Source organism: Hemitrygon akajei, chromosome 10 (assembly GCF_048418815.1).
Source record: "Hemitrygon akajei chromosome 10, sHemAka1.3, whole genome shotgun sequence".
Lineage (NCBI taxonomy): Eukaryota > Metazoa > Chordata > Chondrichthyes > Myliobatiformes > Dasyatidae > Hemitrygon > Hemitrygon akajei.
The window spans coordinates 169,367,129-169,386,715 of NC_133133.1; the positions used below are offsets into that span (position 1 = coordinate 169,367,129).

The 19,587-nt window shown below is 44.0% G+C and overlaps 1 protein-coding gene across 3 annotated transcripts in view; it reads right to left on the reverse strand.

Moving 5' to 3' along the window:
* The window catches only part of LOC140734934 (thyrotropin-releasing hormone-degrading ectoenzyme-like), a 166,363-nt gene that overhangs the window by 71,331 nt on the left and 75,445 nt on the right, over positions 1-19,587 (reverse strand). For 2 of the 3 annotated variants that reach the window (XM_073059650.1, XM_073059651.1), the window contains exons 5-7: positions 8,849-9,003; positions 8,631-8,744; positions 6,621-6,758 (exon numbers count right to left, since the gene is read on the reverse strand). In XM_073059650.1, the coding sequence (XP_072915751.1) occupies positions 6,621-6,758; positions 8,631-8,744; positions 8,849-9,003 (407 nt within the window). The remainder of the gene's footprint in view (positions 1-6,620; positions 6,759-8,630; positions 8,745-8,848; positions 9,004-19,587) is intronic. The other variant, XM_073059653.1, reaches the window with a different exon arrangement.

Genomic DNA, 19,587 nt, shown 5'->3' on the forward strand with positions numbered 1-19,587 from the left:
GAGTATTGTGTTCAGTTTTGGTCTCCAAATTTGAGGAAGGACATTCTTGCTATTGAGGGAGTGTAGCGTAGGTTCACAAGGTTGATTCCCGGGGTGGCAGGACTGTCATATGTTGAAAGATTGGAGCAACTGGGCTTCTATACACAGGAATTTAGAAAGATGAGAGGGGATCTGATTGAAACATATAAGATTATTAAGCGATTGGACACACTAGAGGCAGGAAACATGTTCCCGATGTTGGGGGAGTCCAGAACCAGAGGCCACAGGGGGTAGGCCATTTAGAATGGAGTTCAGGACAAACTTTTTCACCCAGAGAGTTGTGGATCAATGGAATGCTCTGCCTCAGAAGGCAGTGGAGGCCAATTCTCTGGATACTTTGAGTTAGATAGAGCTCTTAAAGATAGCGGAGTCAAGGGATATGGGGAGAAGGCAGGAATGGGGTATTGATTGTGGATGATCAGCCATGATCACAGTGAATGGCGAATGGCCTACTCCTGCACCTATTGTCTATTGCTGCCCCGGGTTTGCTCAACCTTTCGTTGTAAGACATGCTCTGTAATCCAGGCAGCAGCTTTGTGAATCTCCTCTGCACCCTCCCTAAAGCTTCCACATCCAACCTATAATGAGGCAACCAGAACTGAACACAATACTTTGAATATAGTCTACCCAGTTTTGTAAAGCTGCGTTCACCCCTCCCCCCCTTTGTTCTTTCTCTAATCCCTATTCTGGTTACCCTCTCACTACTCCTCTCCTCACATGCCCATCACCTCCCTCTGGTCCCACCTCTCCTTTCCCATCGTCCATGGTCCACTATTCTATCATATTCCTTCAGCCCTTTACCTCTTCCACCTATTCCCTCCCAGCTTCTTACTTCATTCCTCCTGCCCTACACCCACCTTCCCCTTCACCTGCTCTTACCTATCACCTTGTACTCCTTCCTCTTTCCCCACCTTCTTGTTCTGGCTTCTGCGTTCTTCTTTTCCAGACCTGATAAAGAGTCTCAGCCCAAAACCTATTCCCCTCCACCGATGTTGCCTCACTTCCAGCAGTTTGTGTGCGTTGCTTAAGATTGTGAGCATCTTCAGAATCTTTTCTGTTTACATTACGGTATTGTATATGAAACTGCAACATTACCATAAGATATTGGAACATAATTAGGCTATTCGGCCCATTGATCATGGCTGATTCATTTCCCTCTCAGTCCCATTCTCCTGCCTTCTCCACATATTTCTTCATGCCCTGACTATTCAAGAATCTATCAGCCTCTGCCTTAAATATACCCAATGACTTGGCCTCCACAGCCGTCTGTTGCAACGAATTCCACAAATTTACCAACCTTTGGCTGAAGAAATTCCTCATCTTCATTCTAAATTTACATCCCTCTTCTCAGAGGCTGTGTCCTCTGGTCTTAGACTCCCCCATCATAGAAAATATCCTAGCATTAGCGGCGGACCAATCGATTTGCAGAGAGAGTCTTGCAAAGGTCGGGGAGAAGAGTTTAAAAAAGGAGCATTTTGCAGGGCTCGGCACATTAGCAGTGGACCCGTCGATTCACGATTCATTTGAATAAAAATAAAGCAGGGTCAAAGCAGAGCAGCCACTGTGTGAGTGGACCAGTGTAGGAGTGAGGAGTTGAGGCTTTGGCAAGAAGGCACAGGTAAGTAGCAGGTAAGGCTTTTGTAGTAGTTGAATAGAAAGTCACTAAACTACAGCTAATTAAATAAAGTAAGGATGGTGCAGGATTAGGCAATGTGCTGTAGCTGCATGATGTGGGAGCTGGTGGACCCCATTGTGGTTCCTGGTTCACCAAAACCACATCTTTAGCAATTGACTTCAACATTTTCCCAACTAATGAAGTCAGACTAACTGGCCCCTAATTTCCTTTCTGCTTCTCTATGGAGTAACGTTTGCAATATTCCAGAATCTGGTGATTCTTGAAGGATCATTGCTAATGCCTCCACAATCTTTGAAGCCACCTCTATCAGAACCCTGAGGTGTATACCATCTGGCCCAGGTGACTTACCTACTTTCAGACCTTTCACTTTCCCAAGCACCTTCTCCCTAGTAATGGCAACCACTCACTTCTGCCCCCCTGACACTCTCAAACATCTGGCATACTGCCATATGGCAGTCTTCCATAGTGAAGACTGATACAAAATACTTATTCAATTCATCTGCCATTTACATTCCCCCATTACTACCTCCTCCAGCTCATTTTCCAGCGGTCCAATATCCACTGTCATCTCTCTTTTACTTCATAAATCTGGAGACTTTCAGTATCCTCTTTAATATTAATGGCTAGCTTACCTTCATATTCCATATTTTCCTTCGTTATGACTTTTTAATTGTCTCTTATTGATTTTGAAGAGCCTTCCAATCCTCTAACTTTCCACTGATTTTTTCTCTGTTATATGCCCTCTCTTTGGCTTTCACTTCTCTCATCTGACACAGTTGCATCATCCTGCCTTTAGAATAATTCCTCTTCTGGGATATATCTATGCTCTGCCTTCTGAATTGCTCCCAGAAATCCCAGCCACTACTGTTCTGCCATCATCACTGCTAGTGTTTCCTTTGAATCAATTTTGGCAAGTTCATGCCTTGTATTTCCCTTTACTCCACTGTAATATTGATACACCTGACTTTAGTTTATACTTCTCAAATTATAGGGTGAATTCTATCATATTATGATCACTTTCCCCTAAGGGTTCCTTTATCTTAAGCTCTCTAATCAATTCTAGTTCATTACACAATACCCAGTCTGGAATAGCTGATCCCATATTGAGCTCAACCACAAGCTTCTCTAAAAAGCCATCTTGTAAGTATTCTAGAAATCCCCCTCTTAGGACCCAGCACCAACCAGATTTTCCCAATCTACCTGTATATTGAAATGCCCCATGACTATTGTAGCATTGCCCTTTTGACATGTATTTTCTACCTTCTGTTGTAATTTATAGACCACATCTTTGCTGATGTTCAGAGGTCTGTACTTAACTCCCATCACAGACTTTTTACTCTTCAAGTTTCTTAGATCTACCCACAACAATTCTACATCTTCTGAACCTAAGTTATCTCTTTCTAAGGATTTGTTTTCATTTTTTAATCAACAGAGCCACCCCACCCCTTCTGCCTACCTGCCTGCCCTTTCAATACAATGTGTATCCTTGGATGTTAAGCTCTCTGCCATAATATTCTTTCACCCATGACTCAGTGATGCCCACAGCATCATACATGCCAATCTGTTATTGTGTAACAAGTTCATCTACCCTATTCCACATAGTACACACATTCAAATATAACATCTTCAGTATCCCATAGACTGCAATTTTGACCTGTCATCAGACTCTCCTTGCTGACAATCTCACTACACATTGTCTCTGTTTATAAACCAACTGCAGCATCCTCAGCCCTATCACTCCGGTTCCCATCTCTGCAAAATTAGTTTAAACCCTCCCCAGCAGCTCTAGCAAACCTGTCTACAAGGACATTGGTCTGCCTTGGATTCAGGTATAACCTGTTCCTTTTATACAGATCATACCTTTCCCAGAAGAGATCCCAATGATCCAGAAATCTGAAACCCTGCCCTCTGCACTAGTTACTCAGCCACATCATCTGCCAAATCATCCTATTCTTACCCTCACTGACACATGGTGTGAGCAGCAATCCAGAGATTACTACTCTAGAGATCCTGGTTTTCAGCTTTCTACCCAACTCCCCAAAATCTCTCTTCAGAACCTTCTCATCTTTCCTGCCTATGTCATTGGTGTTGATATGTACCAAATCTTCTGCCTGCTCATCTTCCTCATTTAGAATGCCATGGACCCGATCCAAGACATCTCTGACCCTGACACAAGGGAGGCAACATCCCATCCAGGTATCTCTATCACATCTACAAATCTCGTCTCTATTCCACCACGGAATCTCCTATCATTACTGCAGTCTTCTTCACCTCTCTTCTCTTCTGAGCCACAGCGCTAGACTCGGTGCCAGAGAGCCAGTAGCTGCCCCAGTCAGTATTCGCCTTCAACAGTATCCAAAGTGGTATTCTTGTTATTGAGGGGAAGGGCCACAGTGGTACTCTGCACTAGCTTCCCATTTTCCTTCCTTCTCTTGAGTCACCCAGTTACATGCCTCCTGCAACCTAGGAGTGACTACCTCCCTGTAGCTCCTAAATATCACTTCTTCCCTATAAACCAAAGGTTGTTAAGCTGCATCTCCAGTTCCCTAATGTTCTCTGAGGTGCACCTGTTGCAGATGTGGTTATCTGGGAGGTTGTAGGTCTCGCAGAATCCCCACATCTCACACACAGAACAAAACACAGCCCTTGGAGCCATTCTTACTGCACTCACAGTGCCCTGAAAAATAAAGAAGAAATGTACTTCACTGAAGCCTGATAAGCCAAAGCCACTCTAACACTGGCCCACTCCCACGATGGCCACTCCACTTGCCCTGCCTCATTTCTAATTTGCCATAATGTAATAAGATCATAACTTGAGGAACAGCAGGTCATGCAACCCCTCAAAGCTCCTTCACCATTCAATATATCAACACTTTGGTCTCAATTCTTTCTTGTCCAATTCCCAATATTCTTCATTCTTCCATAGTCTAAAATCTTTATAAATACTTAATGGCTTAAAAATCTTCAGCTCTCCACAGTAAAGAACTTCAGAACTTCAAAACCTTTAGAGGAGAAATGCCTCATCATTTCAAATAACTCATAGTCTGAGACCAACCACCCTCCCCCACCAGATTTAGATCTCCTCAGCCAGGGAAACAGCATCACATCATCCAGCCAATCAAATTACCTCAGAATCTGTTATCAGTTACAATGAAATCATCTTTCATTCTTCTGAAATCCAGACAGAAACAGCCCTCACTGTTCAGTCTTTCACAGACCCAAACCTTATCTGAGAAATCAATCAAGTGAATACCTACTGCACTGTCTTCAAACCAAGAAAATCATCTCACAAATAAAGAGACCAAACAGTACTCCAGAAAGCCCTGTATTGTTCTAGTATTTCCAATTCCCCACCCTTGCATAAAGGCTAAAATTTCACTTTCTTCCCCAAAAAAACTGCTATAAATGCTCGTCAATTTTCTGATTTGGATACAAGTCAACAGTGCAGCAGGTTTGATGCAGGTTTCCTAAATATATTTTAACCTGTTGATTCCCATTACGGTTTACTAGAGTGGTTTTAGGTGATGAAAAGCTTTGAGAGGTTGGTCTCCGCTAGAATCAACATCTGTCTCAGTAAGGACCTGGACCCTCTTCAATTTGCCTTTCGCCACAATAGGTCTACAGTAGATGCAATCTCAATGGGTCTCCACGTGGCCTTGAATCATCTGGACAATGCAAGTACTTATGCCAGGATGCTGTTTATTGACCATAGTTCATATTTTAACACCATCATCTCTACAGTTCTGATTGAAAAGTTACAGAAACTTGGCCTCCATACCTCCCTTGGCAACTGGATCCTCAGCTTCCTAATTGGAAGACCACAATCTGTGAGGATTGGAAATAACATCCCCACCTCACTGACAATCCACACTGACATACCACAGCGAAGTGTGCTTAGCCTGCTGCTCTACTCTCTCTACAGCAATGACTGTGTGGCAAGGCGTAGCTCAAATGCCATCTACAAGTTTGCTGATTATACAACCATTGTTGGCAGAATCTCAGATGGCGACGAAAGGGCGTACAGGAGCGAGATATATCAGCTAGTTGAGTGGTGTTGTAGCCACAACCTGCACTCAAAGTTGGTAAGACCCAAGAGCTGAATGTGGACTTCAGAAAGGATAAGACGAGGGAACTCAAACCAATCCTCGTAGAGGGATCGGAAGTGGAGAGAGTGAGCAAGATCAAGTTCCCGAGTATCAATATCTCTGAAGACCTAATCTGGTCGCAATATATTGGTGCAGCAATACAGAAGGCAAGACAGTGGCTGTATTTCATTAGGAGTTTAAGGTTATTTGGTTTGTCACTAAAACACTCAAAAACTTCTATAGATGTACTGTGGAGTGCATTCTGACAAACTGCAACACTGTCTGATATGGCAGGGTGGAAGGGGGTCTACTGCACAGAATCAAGGTTAGTTGCAGAAACTAGTAAAATTAGTCAGCTCATCATTTGTACTAGCCGTCACAGTATCGAGGAGCAGTGCCTCAGGAAGGCAGCACCCGTTGTTAAGGATCCCCATCACCCAGGACATGTCCTCTTCTCCTTGTTACCATCAGGAAAGAGGTACTGGAGCCTGAAGGCACACACTCAACGATTCAGGAACAGCTTCTTCCCCTCTGCCACCTGATTTCTAAATGGACATGGAACCCCTGAACACTACCTCGATACTTTTTTCTAATTTCTGATTTTGCATCACTTATTTTAACTATTTAATATACATATATATAATTACTGTAATTCTGTGTTTTTCTACATTTATTGTTTTGCATTGTTCTACTGCCGCAAATTTAATAAATTTCACAACATATGCCAGAGTTATTAAACCTGATTCCGATTCATTGAAAGCAAGATATGCTTAAACAATTTCAGCTTAATATGAGAAATTAATCCCTTATTTCATTAAAACTGCTTAAGTATCCTTCTCATAGTTAAATAGTCACAGCACCTTCTTGTATGCAATCCAGTCAAAAACTTTGAATATGTCTGTGGCTTGAATAATTTCCTGGGATATTGGATGTGAAGTAGTCTGACCATCAAGGAAAAGCACGTCATGAAGGTCAACAGTCAGGAATCGTTGGTTGGCCTGAAATATGCACACAGATTTAAGATTAATTCTCCTTGATTTTACAGACCTTATTATCATGTAAAACTAAAGTCTGGGTCAAAATTATTTAAAGAATCTGAAATAAAACCAGCAGAGTTTAAAATGCTGATGGCAAATATTCATTATGAATCACCAATATGTTAGTTTGACTTCAATAAGGTAAATCATTAATGAAAATGTGGCTTACAGGATAATTTGATTTCTGTATGCCAAGAAATACAAAAAAGCAAAATTTAAAAATGCTTTTAAGGAGCAGGAACATAGGTAACATTTATGGGGAGAATTACAAATTATATTGCAGTAACATTAAAAGAAATGCATGAATTTGTTTGAAGTATAAGCTACAGCAAGCCAGGGACATTTATTGCCTGTTGACAGACACTCCAATTCAGTGAAAAAGAAAGTGAAGCAGCTTCCATGATGGACAGATGGACGTTACCAATGATACATACCCAATCAGAAATAGTGAGTTAAAAGATTAATAGTTAAAAACAAAATTGCATTTAACTGCATTCTAAATACCACTCAGGGACTTGTGCTAATTTTATTTCATGACTGTATGTGTGCTGTGTGTGACTATACTGTACAGTGTTTTGCATCTTGGCCCCAGAGGAACGATGTTTCGTTCGGCTGTGTACGGTTGAATGGAAAATAAAAAACATCGTTGCTGCCAGCAAACATGGGCAACGTCCTCCGGATGTTCTACAAAATGGTTTCTCCCACTTGTTTTAGGTCTCCCTTTTTCTTTTAAATGCAGTTCTGCTGCTGTTGGAGCCTGTGTTCAATGGCTTGATGGTGTGTTTTCGGGGTCTTTGAGCAATCTGGCACTTTGCTGTCTCTGAGAAGGTTCCAGGAGGCGAATGACCTCGAGGCCGAGAAGCTTAGAGATGGGTCCCACAGTCGATGCTATTTCTCAACAACCGCGCTGATTAAAGTGCTGAAGAAGATTGAAAATGTGGAGGCGAGTGCAGAGTGTCTACCAGCCTCTCTCTCGCTGCTGCCGGAGGAGGGGGTCTGTATGTGACACCCTCTCTCTCCCTCTTGCTCACTGCTCCCGAGAGAAGGCCCTGCGTTGAAATCATTCTCTCTCTTTCTCGATGCTGTCAAAGGATGGTACCAAAGTTCTGGGTTTGCAGTTTGTGAATTGGACTGTAGTTCGATTGGTTTCGTTCAATTTCATGTATTATATTCCGTGTTTTCACTCGTTCTTTCTTGTTGCCGTTTGCGTGATTTGTTTTTCTTTAAGCATGGGGGGGGGGGGGGGGTTGAAGTTCTAGTTCCCATTTGTGTGATTTGGTTTTTTGCACTGAGGGGTTTAATACTCTTGTTGCCATTTTTTATTTGTTATTTGCGCAGGGGGTTGACATTCTTGTTGCCGTTAGCGCGATTTGTTTTTTTGCGCATGGGGTTAATGTTCTTGCTGCCACTTACACAATTTGTGTTTTTAGCGCATGGGGGGGTGGTTGTTTTTTTTCCCCTTTAAATGGGTTCCATGGTTTTCTTTCTTCCATGGCTGTTTGTGAGAAGACAGATCTTGGGGTTGTATACCACATACATTGATAATTTGAGATGCAGAGTCTTATAAAGAGTAATCCTGACATTTAACTTTGGAAATCAAAACTTAATCATGCATCCCTTTAATATTATCTGAAGCATGTTAATGTGATGTCTTTCCGAGCATATTTTATTGTTATGTACATGGTACAGTTATGTTCTTATCATAAATGCCAGCAGTTACATGCACATTGGATTATGACTTGAGATATTGTTACAAATGAAATGACTTTGGTTTTGAAATGTTGCTGTTAATGAACAACAGATAATCCATAAAATCAGATACTACAAACTTACCATATTAAATTCTGGGTTCAGGTAATCAGTGCCAACATGTTCAAAATAGCGAGCAAATCCCTCCTTTAACCATACATCTTCCCACCAAATAGGTGTCACGAGATTACCAAACCACTAAGAATAAATAAAAGCCATTTAGGCACAGAAGCAGAGAATATTCAAAAGGTTAGAACTTCTGATAACCAAATAAAATGTTTATTTCCCTCCGCATTTTATACCTGGTGACAGATTTCATGTACGACAACCATAGTGATATCCCATAAAGCGGAAATGGATGAGACTTCAGGATCCAGCAAAATCATTTCTTCTACAAAAATATTCAATCCCCAGTTTTCCATAGCAGAATATGGAAATTTAGGCACTGCTAACAGATCTGTGACAGAAAAGAAGTTACAAATAAACATACAAATTAAGTGCAGGGGTAAAATCACTTGGCCACTTGAGCCTGCTCTGCCATCAGTACGGTGTTGGCTGATCCAGTTGTATCTCAGTACCACATTCCCACTTACCCCCAATAACCTCTCATCTCTTGCTTATCAATACTCAATTATTCTGCTTCCCTGCCAGTTGAGAAAGAGTTCCAATACTTTTGGGTGTATCTTATGGATTTTGGGCTGCTGATCATGAAGATCATCATGAAATTTCCCTAACACGCACCATTTATTGAAATTGCTCATATTGGTTATTTCAATTGATAATTCAGGTCAGAATAACTGATGCCAAGATTAAGGAAGACATTTTTGTCGGTCCACAAATCAACCAGGTCATCAATGACAGGCAATTCAAAGAACTTTTAGTGGGACGGGAGAAAATCACATGGAAGGCATTCAAGGATGTTTTTGAAAATTTTCTTGACAACTACAGAGCACCAAACTACGTGCCGCTGGTTGACAGCATGCTTCAAGCATACAAAACCATGAAGTGCAACATGTCACTAAAGATTTATTTTCAGCATTCCCATTTAGACTTCATCCCTACAAATCTTGGCACTGTCAGTGACGAGCATGGTGAAAGGTTTCACCAGGACACTGCAGTCATGGAGAAATGGTATCAGGGCAATTGGAATCCATCAGTGCTGGCTGATTATTGTTGGATACTTAAGTGAGAAACTTCAGACACTGAGTATGAACAAAAGTCATCAAGGAAACCTTTCCAGTTGAACTATTGCAAAGTGTCAGCAATGTTACGCAAATAAATATGTTGTATTCAATAAAAATTAATTTCTTGCTTCTCCAAGAAATTATATTGGTGTTCAGCTTCAAGCAGTCAAAAAAAATTCTGAGGAAGAAACACTTTTGAAAAAAATTGTTGTCCAGTGTTTTTAAACAGATACTGTGGTGCTTGTTTCTTATCTTTTCCACCTTTTCGGGATCTTAGAGGTTTTAAACAAATCCCCCAGCTAATCTCCAGTGTACACAAACACAGGCTGTCCAATCTTTTCTATTAAGACAAGTCACCATTCCAGGTGCTATCTGGAGACAGCATCCAGAAGTGAGGTATATCAGCTAGTTGGTGGCGTCGCAGCAACAATCTTGCATTCGGCGTCAGTAAGACCAGAATGGACTTCAGGGAGAGTAAGACAACCGAACACACATCACACATCACACATCAGTCCTCAAAGAGGGACCAAAGGTGTAAAGAGTGAGCAATTTCAAGTTCCTGGGTGTCGATATCTCTGAGGATCTAACCTGTCCCCAACATGTCAACGCAGCTACTAAGAAGGCACTATGGAGAGCATTCTAACTGGTTGCATCACCGTCTGTTATAGGGGGCCGACAGCACAAGACCGAAACAAGCATCAGAGAGTTATAAACTCCATCATGGGCACTAGCCTCCGTAGTATCCAGGAGCGATGCCTCAGAAAGGCAGCATCCATTATTAAGGACTCCCATCACCCAGGTCATGCCTTGTTCTCATTGGTACCATCAGGTTCCAAATGGTTGTACCACAGGGCTGGTAGTAGGGATAAGCTTCCACTACCTATAAAGTGCTCCCAATGGCGTGCATCTCAAATTAGTCTCTGCTAACCAAGTCCAACTCCTGGCCTTCACGTGGCAGAACTGTTTACACTGATACACTGACAGGTGAAGGGGTGAAGGCTGGTCACTGGCGCCTTAAACCAGTTGCTTCGGGCAGGTGGGGCTCATTAGACTGGGAAGGAAGCACACCTAAGAGAAGGAAAACTGATTTCAAACCTCCGCTGCCCTGCGGCCACATCCACTCATGGGAAAGGCTTCGGGAGTAAACCCCGAGGAAGAAATCTGGAGCTGGAGCCCCTCAGGCTGTCTGATGGTGATTCAATGTCATTCTGGCAGCTCCTGCAGTTCAGCTGTCATCAAAACGTTATGCCTAGCATCCCTTTTGACATCAGCATCTGGACCATGACACTTGGGCAACTCATGGTCCTCGTGCACCTCCTGCCCATGATTTGGTGATGCCAATCTGCACAACCAACTCAAGACCTGGTGCAATGGTCAAGTGGCAATGGTGGCAGGCATAAGATGGTGCTGGGAGCCACTAGTCACGGACCTGCACTCAAGGCCAAGGCAGGATGGTCGCTCTCTTCTTGTGAGGCAAAGATAGATAGATAGATAGATAGATACTTTATTCATCCCCATGGGGAAATTCAACATTTTTTCCAATGTCCCATACACTTGTTGTAGCAAAACTAATTACATACAATACTTAACTCAGTAAAAATATGATATGCATCTAAATCACTATCTCAAAAAGCATTAATAATAGCTTTTAAAAGTTCTTAAGTCCTTGCGGTTGAATTGTAAAGCCTAATGGCATTGGGGAGTATTGACCTCTTCATCCTGTCTGAGGAGCATTGCATCGATAGTAACCTGTCGCTGAAACTGCTTCTCTGTCTCTGGATGGTGCTATGTAGAGGATGTTCAGAGTTTTCCATAATTGACCGTAGCCTACTCAGCGCCCTTCGCTCAGCTACCGATGTTAAACTCTCCAGTACTTTGCCCACGACAGAGCCCGCCTTCCTTACCAGCTTATTAAGACATGAGGCGTCCCTCTTCTTAATGCTTCCTCCACAGCACGCCACCACAAAGAAGAGGGCGCTCTCCACAACTGACCTATAGAACATCTTCAGCATCTCACTACAGACATTGAATGACGCCAACCTTCTAAGGAAGTACAGTCGACTCTGTGCCTTCCTGCACAAGGCATCTGTGTTGGCAGTCCAGTCTAGCTTCTCGTCTAACTGTACTCCCAGATACTTGTAGGTCTTAACCTGCTCCACACATTCTCCATTAATGATCACTGGCTCCATATGAGGCCTAGATCTCCTAAAGTCCACCACCATCTCCTTGGTCTTGGTGATATTGAGACGCAGGTAGTTTGAGTTGCACCATATCACAAAGTCCTGTATCAGTTTCCTATACTCCTCCTCCTGTCCATTCCTGACACACCCCACTATGGCCGTGTCATCAGCGAACTTCTGCACATGGCAGGACTCCGAGTTATATTGGAAGTCTGATGTGTACAGGGTGAACAGGACCGGAGAGAGTACGGTTCCCTGCGGCGCTCCTGTGCTACTGACCACCGTGTCAGACCTACAGTCTCCCAACCGCACATACTGAGGTCTATCTGTCAAGTAGTCCACTATCCAATCCACCATGTGAGAGTCTACTCCCATCTCCGTTAGTTTGTGCCTTAAGACCTTGGGCAGTGTTTGGCAGCCATCTTGGTGATGGGTAGCCCTCCTCAGGGACCACACTGCTCCCTCCTCACACGAAAGGGTCTGGAAAAGGTGACTCAAGGAAAGCTTGCCTCACCCTGTCCTGTCAGCATACTACAGCTGACTGGACATCTATTTCATGGTCAAACTTCCTCAAAAACCTGAAAAGAAAGAACCACCGGAAAGCTGAGCAAAGTCTGTGTTGGAGCCTGGAACACCAGGACTCTGATGGACAGCAAGACCAGTAACAGACCAGAGAGGTGAACTGCTCTGTAGGACACGTGCTTCAAAAGTACAACGTCGACATTGCAGCACTCAGTGAGACACGCCTAGCCGAGGCCGGTGAAATCACAGAAGTAGGGACTGGCGACATGTTTTTCTGGAGTGGCAAGGGAAAGGATGAGACTAGAGAAGCCAGAGTTGGCTTTGCCATCTAGACCACAATCGTCAGGAACCTGGAGTCCCTCAGAGGCATCAATGATTGCCTCATGGTAATAAGGCTGCCTTTGAAAGCCAAGACTCATCTGACTCTGATCAGTGCCTAAGCTCCCACCTTGACCCACACCTCTGAACAGAAGGAACTGTTCTACCAAGAACTACGCTCTGTCCCCAAAGACAAGATCCTGCTACTTGGTGACTTTAATGACCGAGTAGGCAGTGACCGTCAGTCTTAGCCGGAAGTCACTGGCAAGCATGGCCTCGTAAAGGAGAATTCAAATGGGCAGCCACTACTTACCTTTTGCACAGAAAATGGGCTGAAAGTCACCAACACCCTCTTTTGGCTTCCAGACATCCACAAGGCAACCTGATGCACCGGCGCTCCAAGAACTGGCACCTGATTGATCACGTGATCACAAGGTACTGGGACATCAAGGATGTGATCACCACCAGAGCGATAAGGGGTGCAGACTGCTGGACTGACCACATCCTACTGAGAAGCAGGCTGTCATTTCAGATCGCCAGGGCGCACAGGCGCCAGCAGGCTGACACTAAGCGGAAGCCGAACATTCAACGGCTCACTAACCCCAGCACCAAAGAGCTGATCAGCAAACTGGAGGAACAACCTGAGCAACTGAGGAAGCAGGCCCAGAAACCAGGTGGGCTGTTGACAGCGTTGTCGGTGCCGTTCTCGGGAACCCTAAGAGGACACATCAGGATTACTTCGATGAAACAACTCTGATATCGTCACCCTTCTGAAGCAGAAGTAGGAACCCTTTGCAAGCTGGCTCAGTGACAGGCAGTCAACCTCCAAAGAAGACCGCTTGAAGCACCTCCGTAGTAAGGTCCAGGCTGAGCCGCAGAAGATGACAGAACAGTGCTGGGAGGCCAAGGTGGCAGAGCTTCAGCACTGCGCTGACCAGAGCGACACAAAGAAGTTTTTGATTGTCTAAAGGCAGTATACGGACCTTCCTCCAGCATCATGCCACCAGTCCACTCCTTGGATGGACTGACAAAGGCAACATTGTCCAATGCTGGGCAGGCGATTTCAACCAGCAGCTGAACAGGCCATCCCAGGCAGATGACCAGGCCTGAGGACATGCCTCAGTGCCCAGTCTTGGAGGCCCTTGATGATCGCCCCACATTGGTAGAAGCTAGGAAGGCAAGTCAACCAGTTGCAGCCAGGTAAGGCCCCTGGTCCAGATGGGATCCCACCAGAAGTCCTCAAGAAGGTGTCAAAACTCTTCTTCAGAGGCTGATAGAGCTCATGCAGCAATTCTGGGAGAAATCCTGTGTACCACAGGACCATAGGGATGCAAACATCATCAACTGTACAAAAACAAGGGGGATAGAGCATCTTGTGACAACCACAGAGGCATATCTCTCCTGAGCATAGCCAGGAAGATCATGGCCCATATCATACTAAACAGGATCACCTCTCACCTCCTTGATGACATTGTCTCAGAGTGCCAATGTGGTTTCCGATCTAAGAGAGGGACAGTGAACATGAACTTTGCTGTGAGACAGATCCAGGAGAAGTGCCAGGAACAGACCCAGAATCTCTACATCCTCTTTGTGGATTGAAGGCATTTGATACCGTTAGTCGCACAAGTCTTTGGCACATCCTTACCAAGTTAGGCTGCCCCCCCCCCCACCCCCCCCCCCCAAAGGTTGATCAGCATTGTCAGGTCATTCCACGATGGCATGATGACCAGGGTCATCAAAAACAGCTGCACCTCTGACCCCTTCCTAGCAACTAACAGTGTCAAGCAGGACTGTGTCCTCGTGCCTACTCTCTTCAGCCTGATGTTTGCCATGATCCTGTTCTCTGCTCTCTCACAGATTGATGCGGGAATTACAATTCGCTACAGGACAGATAGACACTTCTTTGATCTACGACACCTCAAGACCAAGTCCAAAGTGGTGCAAGCAATAGTACCAGACTTCCTCTTTGCAGGTGACTGTGCTCTTGCAACGTACAGTGGACCTAGGGCCCTTGCTGAGTGCCTCGCTGTGACAGCAAAATGATTAAGCCTAACCATCAGTCTGCAGAAGGCAGAGGTTCTACTTCAGACCGCACCCCATACCAAATCTGCGGATCCACGAATTGAGAGTGAAGGCACACAGCTCAACAATTCTGACACCTTCACCTGGAAAACTGCTTCACCTCCCCCAGCAGCTTAGATCGAGAGGCCTCAAACAGACTTGTAAAAGGTGGGCGTCCTTTGGCAGACTATGGACTCGTGTCTGGGGAGAACGTGGCATCCAGCTGAAGACCAAGATGGCAGTCTATGGCAATCTATAGAACAATCATCCTGATTCCTTGCTGTAAGGCTGTGAAACATGGACCCCATGCCACAGACACATCAAGATGCTTGACCAGTTCCACCTGCAATGCCTTCGTAAGATCATGGGCATCTCGTGGCAAGGCAGAGTCCCCACCACAGAAGTGCTACAAGGACCGAGAGCTCTGGCACTGAGACACTGATCATGAAGGCTCAACTTCAATGGGTTGGACATGTGGTCTAGATGGAACACAACCACCTTCCAAGATGGTATTCTTTTCTGAGCTGGCACATGGCACCAGAAAGCAGGGAGGCCCCACAAAGCGTTATAAAGACTACATGAAAGCGTCCTTGAAGGCAGGCAATAGCCCTGTGATGGGCTGGGACGGGTTGGGCTGTGACTCCTTGGCCGAAGGCCACAACACCCGGCACCTGGCGGTATATAAAGGCTCCGGCACATTTGAAGAGGCTGAAGGGTCTCAATCAAAAACGCCAGGACCGCAAGGAGAGATGATCTGACCATTCAATGGCCATAACCTGCCTGGCCTGTGGGCACATCTGCACTTCCCAGTTCGGGCTTCATTCTCATCATAGGTATCACCGCCGTCATCATCATTCCCAACAAACATCCAAGAAGACAATCAAGAAGGTGGTACAGAATCATGAAGGCACACACTCAATGAGTCAAGAATAGCGTTTTCCCCTTTGCCATCTATTTTCTGAATGCACATTGATCCATGAACACTACTTTACTACTTTTATATTTCAATTTTTGCATTACTTCTTTAACGATTTAATACCTATATACTTACTATAAGGAATGCGATTGCAGTGGGACTTAGACAAATAGGAAGAATGGGCAAAAAAGTGGCAGATGGAATAGTGTTGGGAAATGTATGATAATGCATTTTGGTAAAAGGAACAACAGTGTAAGCAATAGTGGACTATTATCAAAATGGGGAGAAGGTCAAACATCAGAGGTGCAGAGGGACATAGGTGTCCTCATGCAAGACTCCCAGAAGGTTAATTCACAGGTTGAGTCAGTGGTAAAGAAGGCAAATGCAATGTTGGCATTTATTCCAAGGGGAATAGAATATAAAACTGAAGAGATAATGCTGAGGCTTTATAAGACAGGCCGCACTTGGATATTGTCGACAGTTTTAGGCCCAATGTCCCAGAAAGACGTATTGTCATTGCAGAGAGTCAGAGGAGGTTCATGAGGATGATTCAGGGAATAAAGGGTAAATATATGAGGAGTGTTTGGTAGCTTGGAACCTGTTCTCACCGGAATTTAGAAGAATGCAGGGAGTTCTCATTGAAACCTACCGAGTGTTGAAAGGACTCGGTTGGATGTTTCCTATGGTGGTATCTAGAACTAGAGGGCATAGCCTCAAAATTGAGAGGCTATGAACAGAGGTAAGGAAATTTTTTTTGCCAGAAAGTAGTAAATCTGTGGAATGCTCTGCCACAAACTGCAGTAGCGACCAAGTCCCTGGGTGTATTTAAGGCAAAAGTTGATCGTTTCCTGATCAGTCAGGGCATCAAAGAATACGGTGAGAAGGCAGGTGTATTGGGTGGAGTGGGATCTGGGATCAGCTATGATGGAATGGTGGAGCAGACTCAATGGGCTGAATGGCCTAATTCTGTTCCTATGGCTTTTGGGCTTATGGTCTTCTGGTCTTAAGTGACAATTTTTTTCTATTATTATGTGTTGCATTGTACTGCTGTGGCAAAGACAACAAATTTCACGACATATGCTGGTGATACTAAACCCAATCTGATTCTGCGGCAGGGTTTCGATGTAATAATATTCTTCCTTAAAAGCAGGAGACCAAACTTACAATGTACTTCAGATATGGTCTCAGCAATGGCCTATATTATGAAGTATAGGTTCTCTACTTTTACATTCAATTACCTTCACAATAAACAATAACATTCCATCTCGATTTTATAACCACTTGCCATGCTTACCGTGGAGGTGGCATGGTAGTGTAGTGGTTAGCACAATGCTTTACAGGACCAACGACCAGGGTTGAATTCCTATCACTGTCTGTAAGGAGTTTGTACGTTCTCCCCATGATCACATGCATTTCCTCTTTGTGCTCTAGTTCCCTCCCACAGTCCAAAGATGTACTAGTTAATAGGTTAATTGGTCATTCTAAATTGTCCTGTGATTAGGCTAGGGTTAGAAAGTGGGGATTGCTGGGCGGTACTGCTTGAAGGGTCAGAACAGCTTGAAGTGCTCTATCTCAATAAATAAATGAGTAAATTCTAATTACTTCCTACTCCAGGGCGTTAGGGAGACTCGGTCACAGTACATTCGAGGCAGTGATCAACAGGTGTTTGAATAAGGGAGGCAAGGGGTTTTGAGGTCAGTGCAGGACAGTGAAACATCAGCCATAACCTTATTGAACATCTATCTGGAATCAACTTTACTGCAATTTGTCATGTTTATATACACCATTCTCAACTCTGAGGGAGATGAATAAGAAGGGACCTCTGGAGATGTTAGAGATGCCAATGAGATGACAGGCAGCTAACTATAAGCATCAGTCTGGGTCTCACTATCTCAGTGTGGCAAACAGACAGAGCTATCAACTGGTAACAAGCAAATGCAGAGTAAGGTGCAGGAAACTTCCTCAGCAACATTTTTAAAAAGCTGATCATTACCTTTTTTAGTCTTGGAGCATTCAGATGGCATTTAGGGCAGTGATATATTCTTTCTGTAGGATGTGAGAGATCAGAGAGACTCCCAATATCCTTGAAAATTATGCCTGTATGGAATGTGTCCAGCTACAGCTCCTGACTGACCTCGTGAAGAGGGCTCAATCTAGATTGTTTAGGAGATGGGATTTCATGCACGGGGGAGTGGGGTGCAAATGAAAAGTTAGAACGTTTTCCCAAAGTATTGATGCAGCTATAAGAAAGGCAAAACAGTGGTTGAAGTTCATTAAGAGTTTGAGGAGATTTGATATGTCACCTAAAACAGTCACAATTTTCTACAGATGTACCATGGAGAGCATTCAAACTGGCTGCATCACAATCTGGAACGGGGAGGGGGATACTGCACAGGATCTAAGTAAGCTGCAGAGTTGTAAACTTAGTCAGCTCCACCATGGCTACTAGCCTCTGTAATATCCAGGACATCTTCAAAGAGTGACGCCTCAGAAAGGTGATGTCCTTCATTAAGGAGCCCCACCATGCAGGACATGTCGTGTTCTCATTGCTACCATCAGGAATGAGGTACGGGAGCCTGAAGGCACACACTCAATGCTTCAGGATCAGCTTCTTCCCCTCAACCTTCAGATTTCTGAATGGACATTGAACCCATGAAAACCACCTCTCAACTTTTTTTGCACTACTATAGTACTTTATCATATTTATTATGATGTATTGCATTGTACCGCTGTCACAAAGCTAAGAAATTTCACAACATATGCCGGTGATATTAAACCTGATTCTGATTGTGGGAGGGAATGCTGGAATCCTGACATCCAGCCCTCGAGCAGGTTTCATTGCTTAAAGATCTATAAAACATCTTTGTACATAAATGTTTACTGATGGCAAAAACACTTCCAGGCACTGCAAAAGTTTCAATAAACTGACACTTTATCCTACTAAAGCACCCAGGAAAAACTGCAGATATCTTAAAATAACATGTCTTGTGGATAATGCAAAAGTAATATTGAATTCAGAAAGGGTAAGATGAGGAATCACAGACCAGTCCTCGTAGAAGGATCAGAAGTGGAAAGGGTGGGTAATTTCAAGTTCCTGGGTATCAACATCTATAAGGATCTATCCTGGGGCCAAAATTTACAAAGAAAGCATGACAGTGACTATATTTCATTAGGAGTTTGAGGAGCTTTGGTATGTCACTGAAGACACTTGAGATTTCTACAGATGTACAGTGGAGACCATTCTAACTGGCTGCATTAACTGGAAGCTAGACTGGACTGCCAACACAGATGCCTTGTGCAGGAAGGCACAGAGTCGACTGTACTTCCTTAGAAGGTTGGCGTCATTCAATGTCTGTAGTGAGATGCTGAAGATGTTCTATAGGTCAGTTGTGGAGAGCGCCCTCTTCTTTGTGGTGGCGTGTTGGGGAGGAAGCATTAAGAAGAGGGACGCCTCACGTCTTAATAAGCTGGTAAGGAAGGCGGGCTCTGTCGTGGGCAAAGTACTGGAGAGTTTAACATTGGTAGCTGAGCAAAGGGCGCTGAGTAGGCTACGGTCAATTATGGATAACTCTGAACATCCTCTACATAGCACCATCCAGAGACAGAGAAACAGTTTCAGCGACAGATTACTATCGATGCAATGCTCCTCAGACAGGATGAAGAGGTCAATACTCCCCAATGCCATTAGGCTTTACAATTCTACCGCCAGGACTTAAGAACTTTTTAAAAGCTATTATTAATGCTTTTTAAGATAGTGATTTAGATGCATATCATTTTTTTTTACTGAGTTAAGTATTGTATGTAATTAGTTTTGCTACAACAAGTGTATGGGACATTGGAAAAAAGTTGAATTTCCCCAT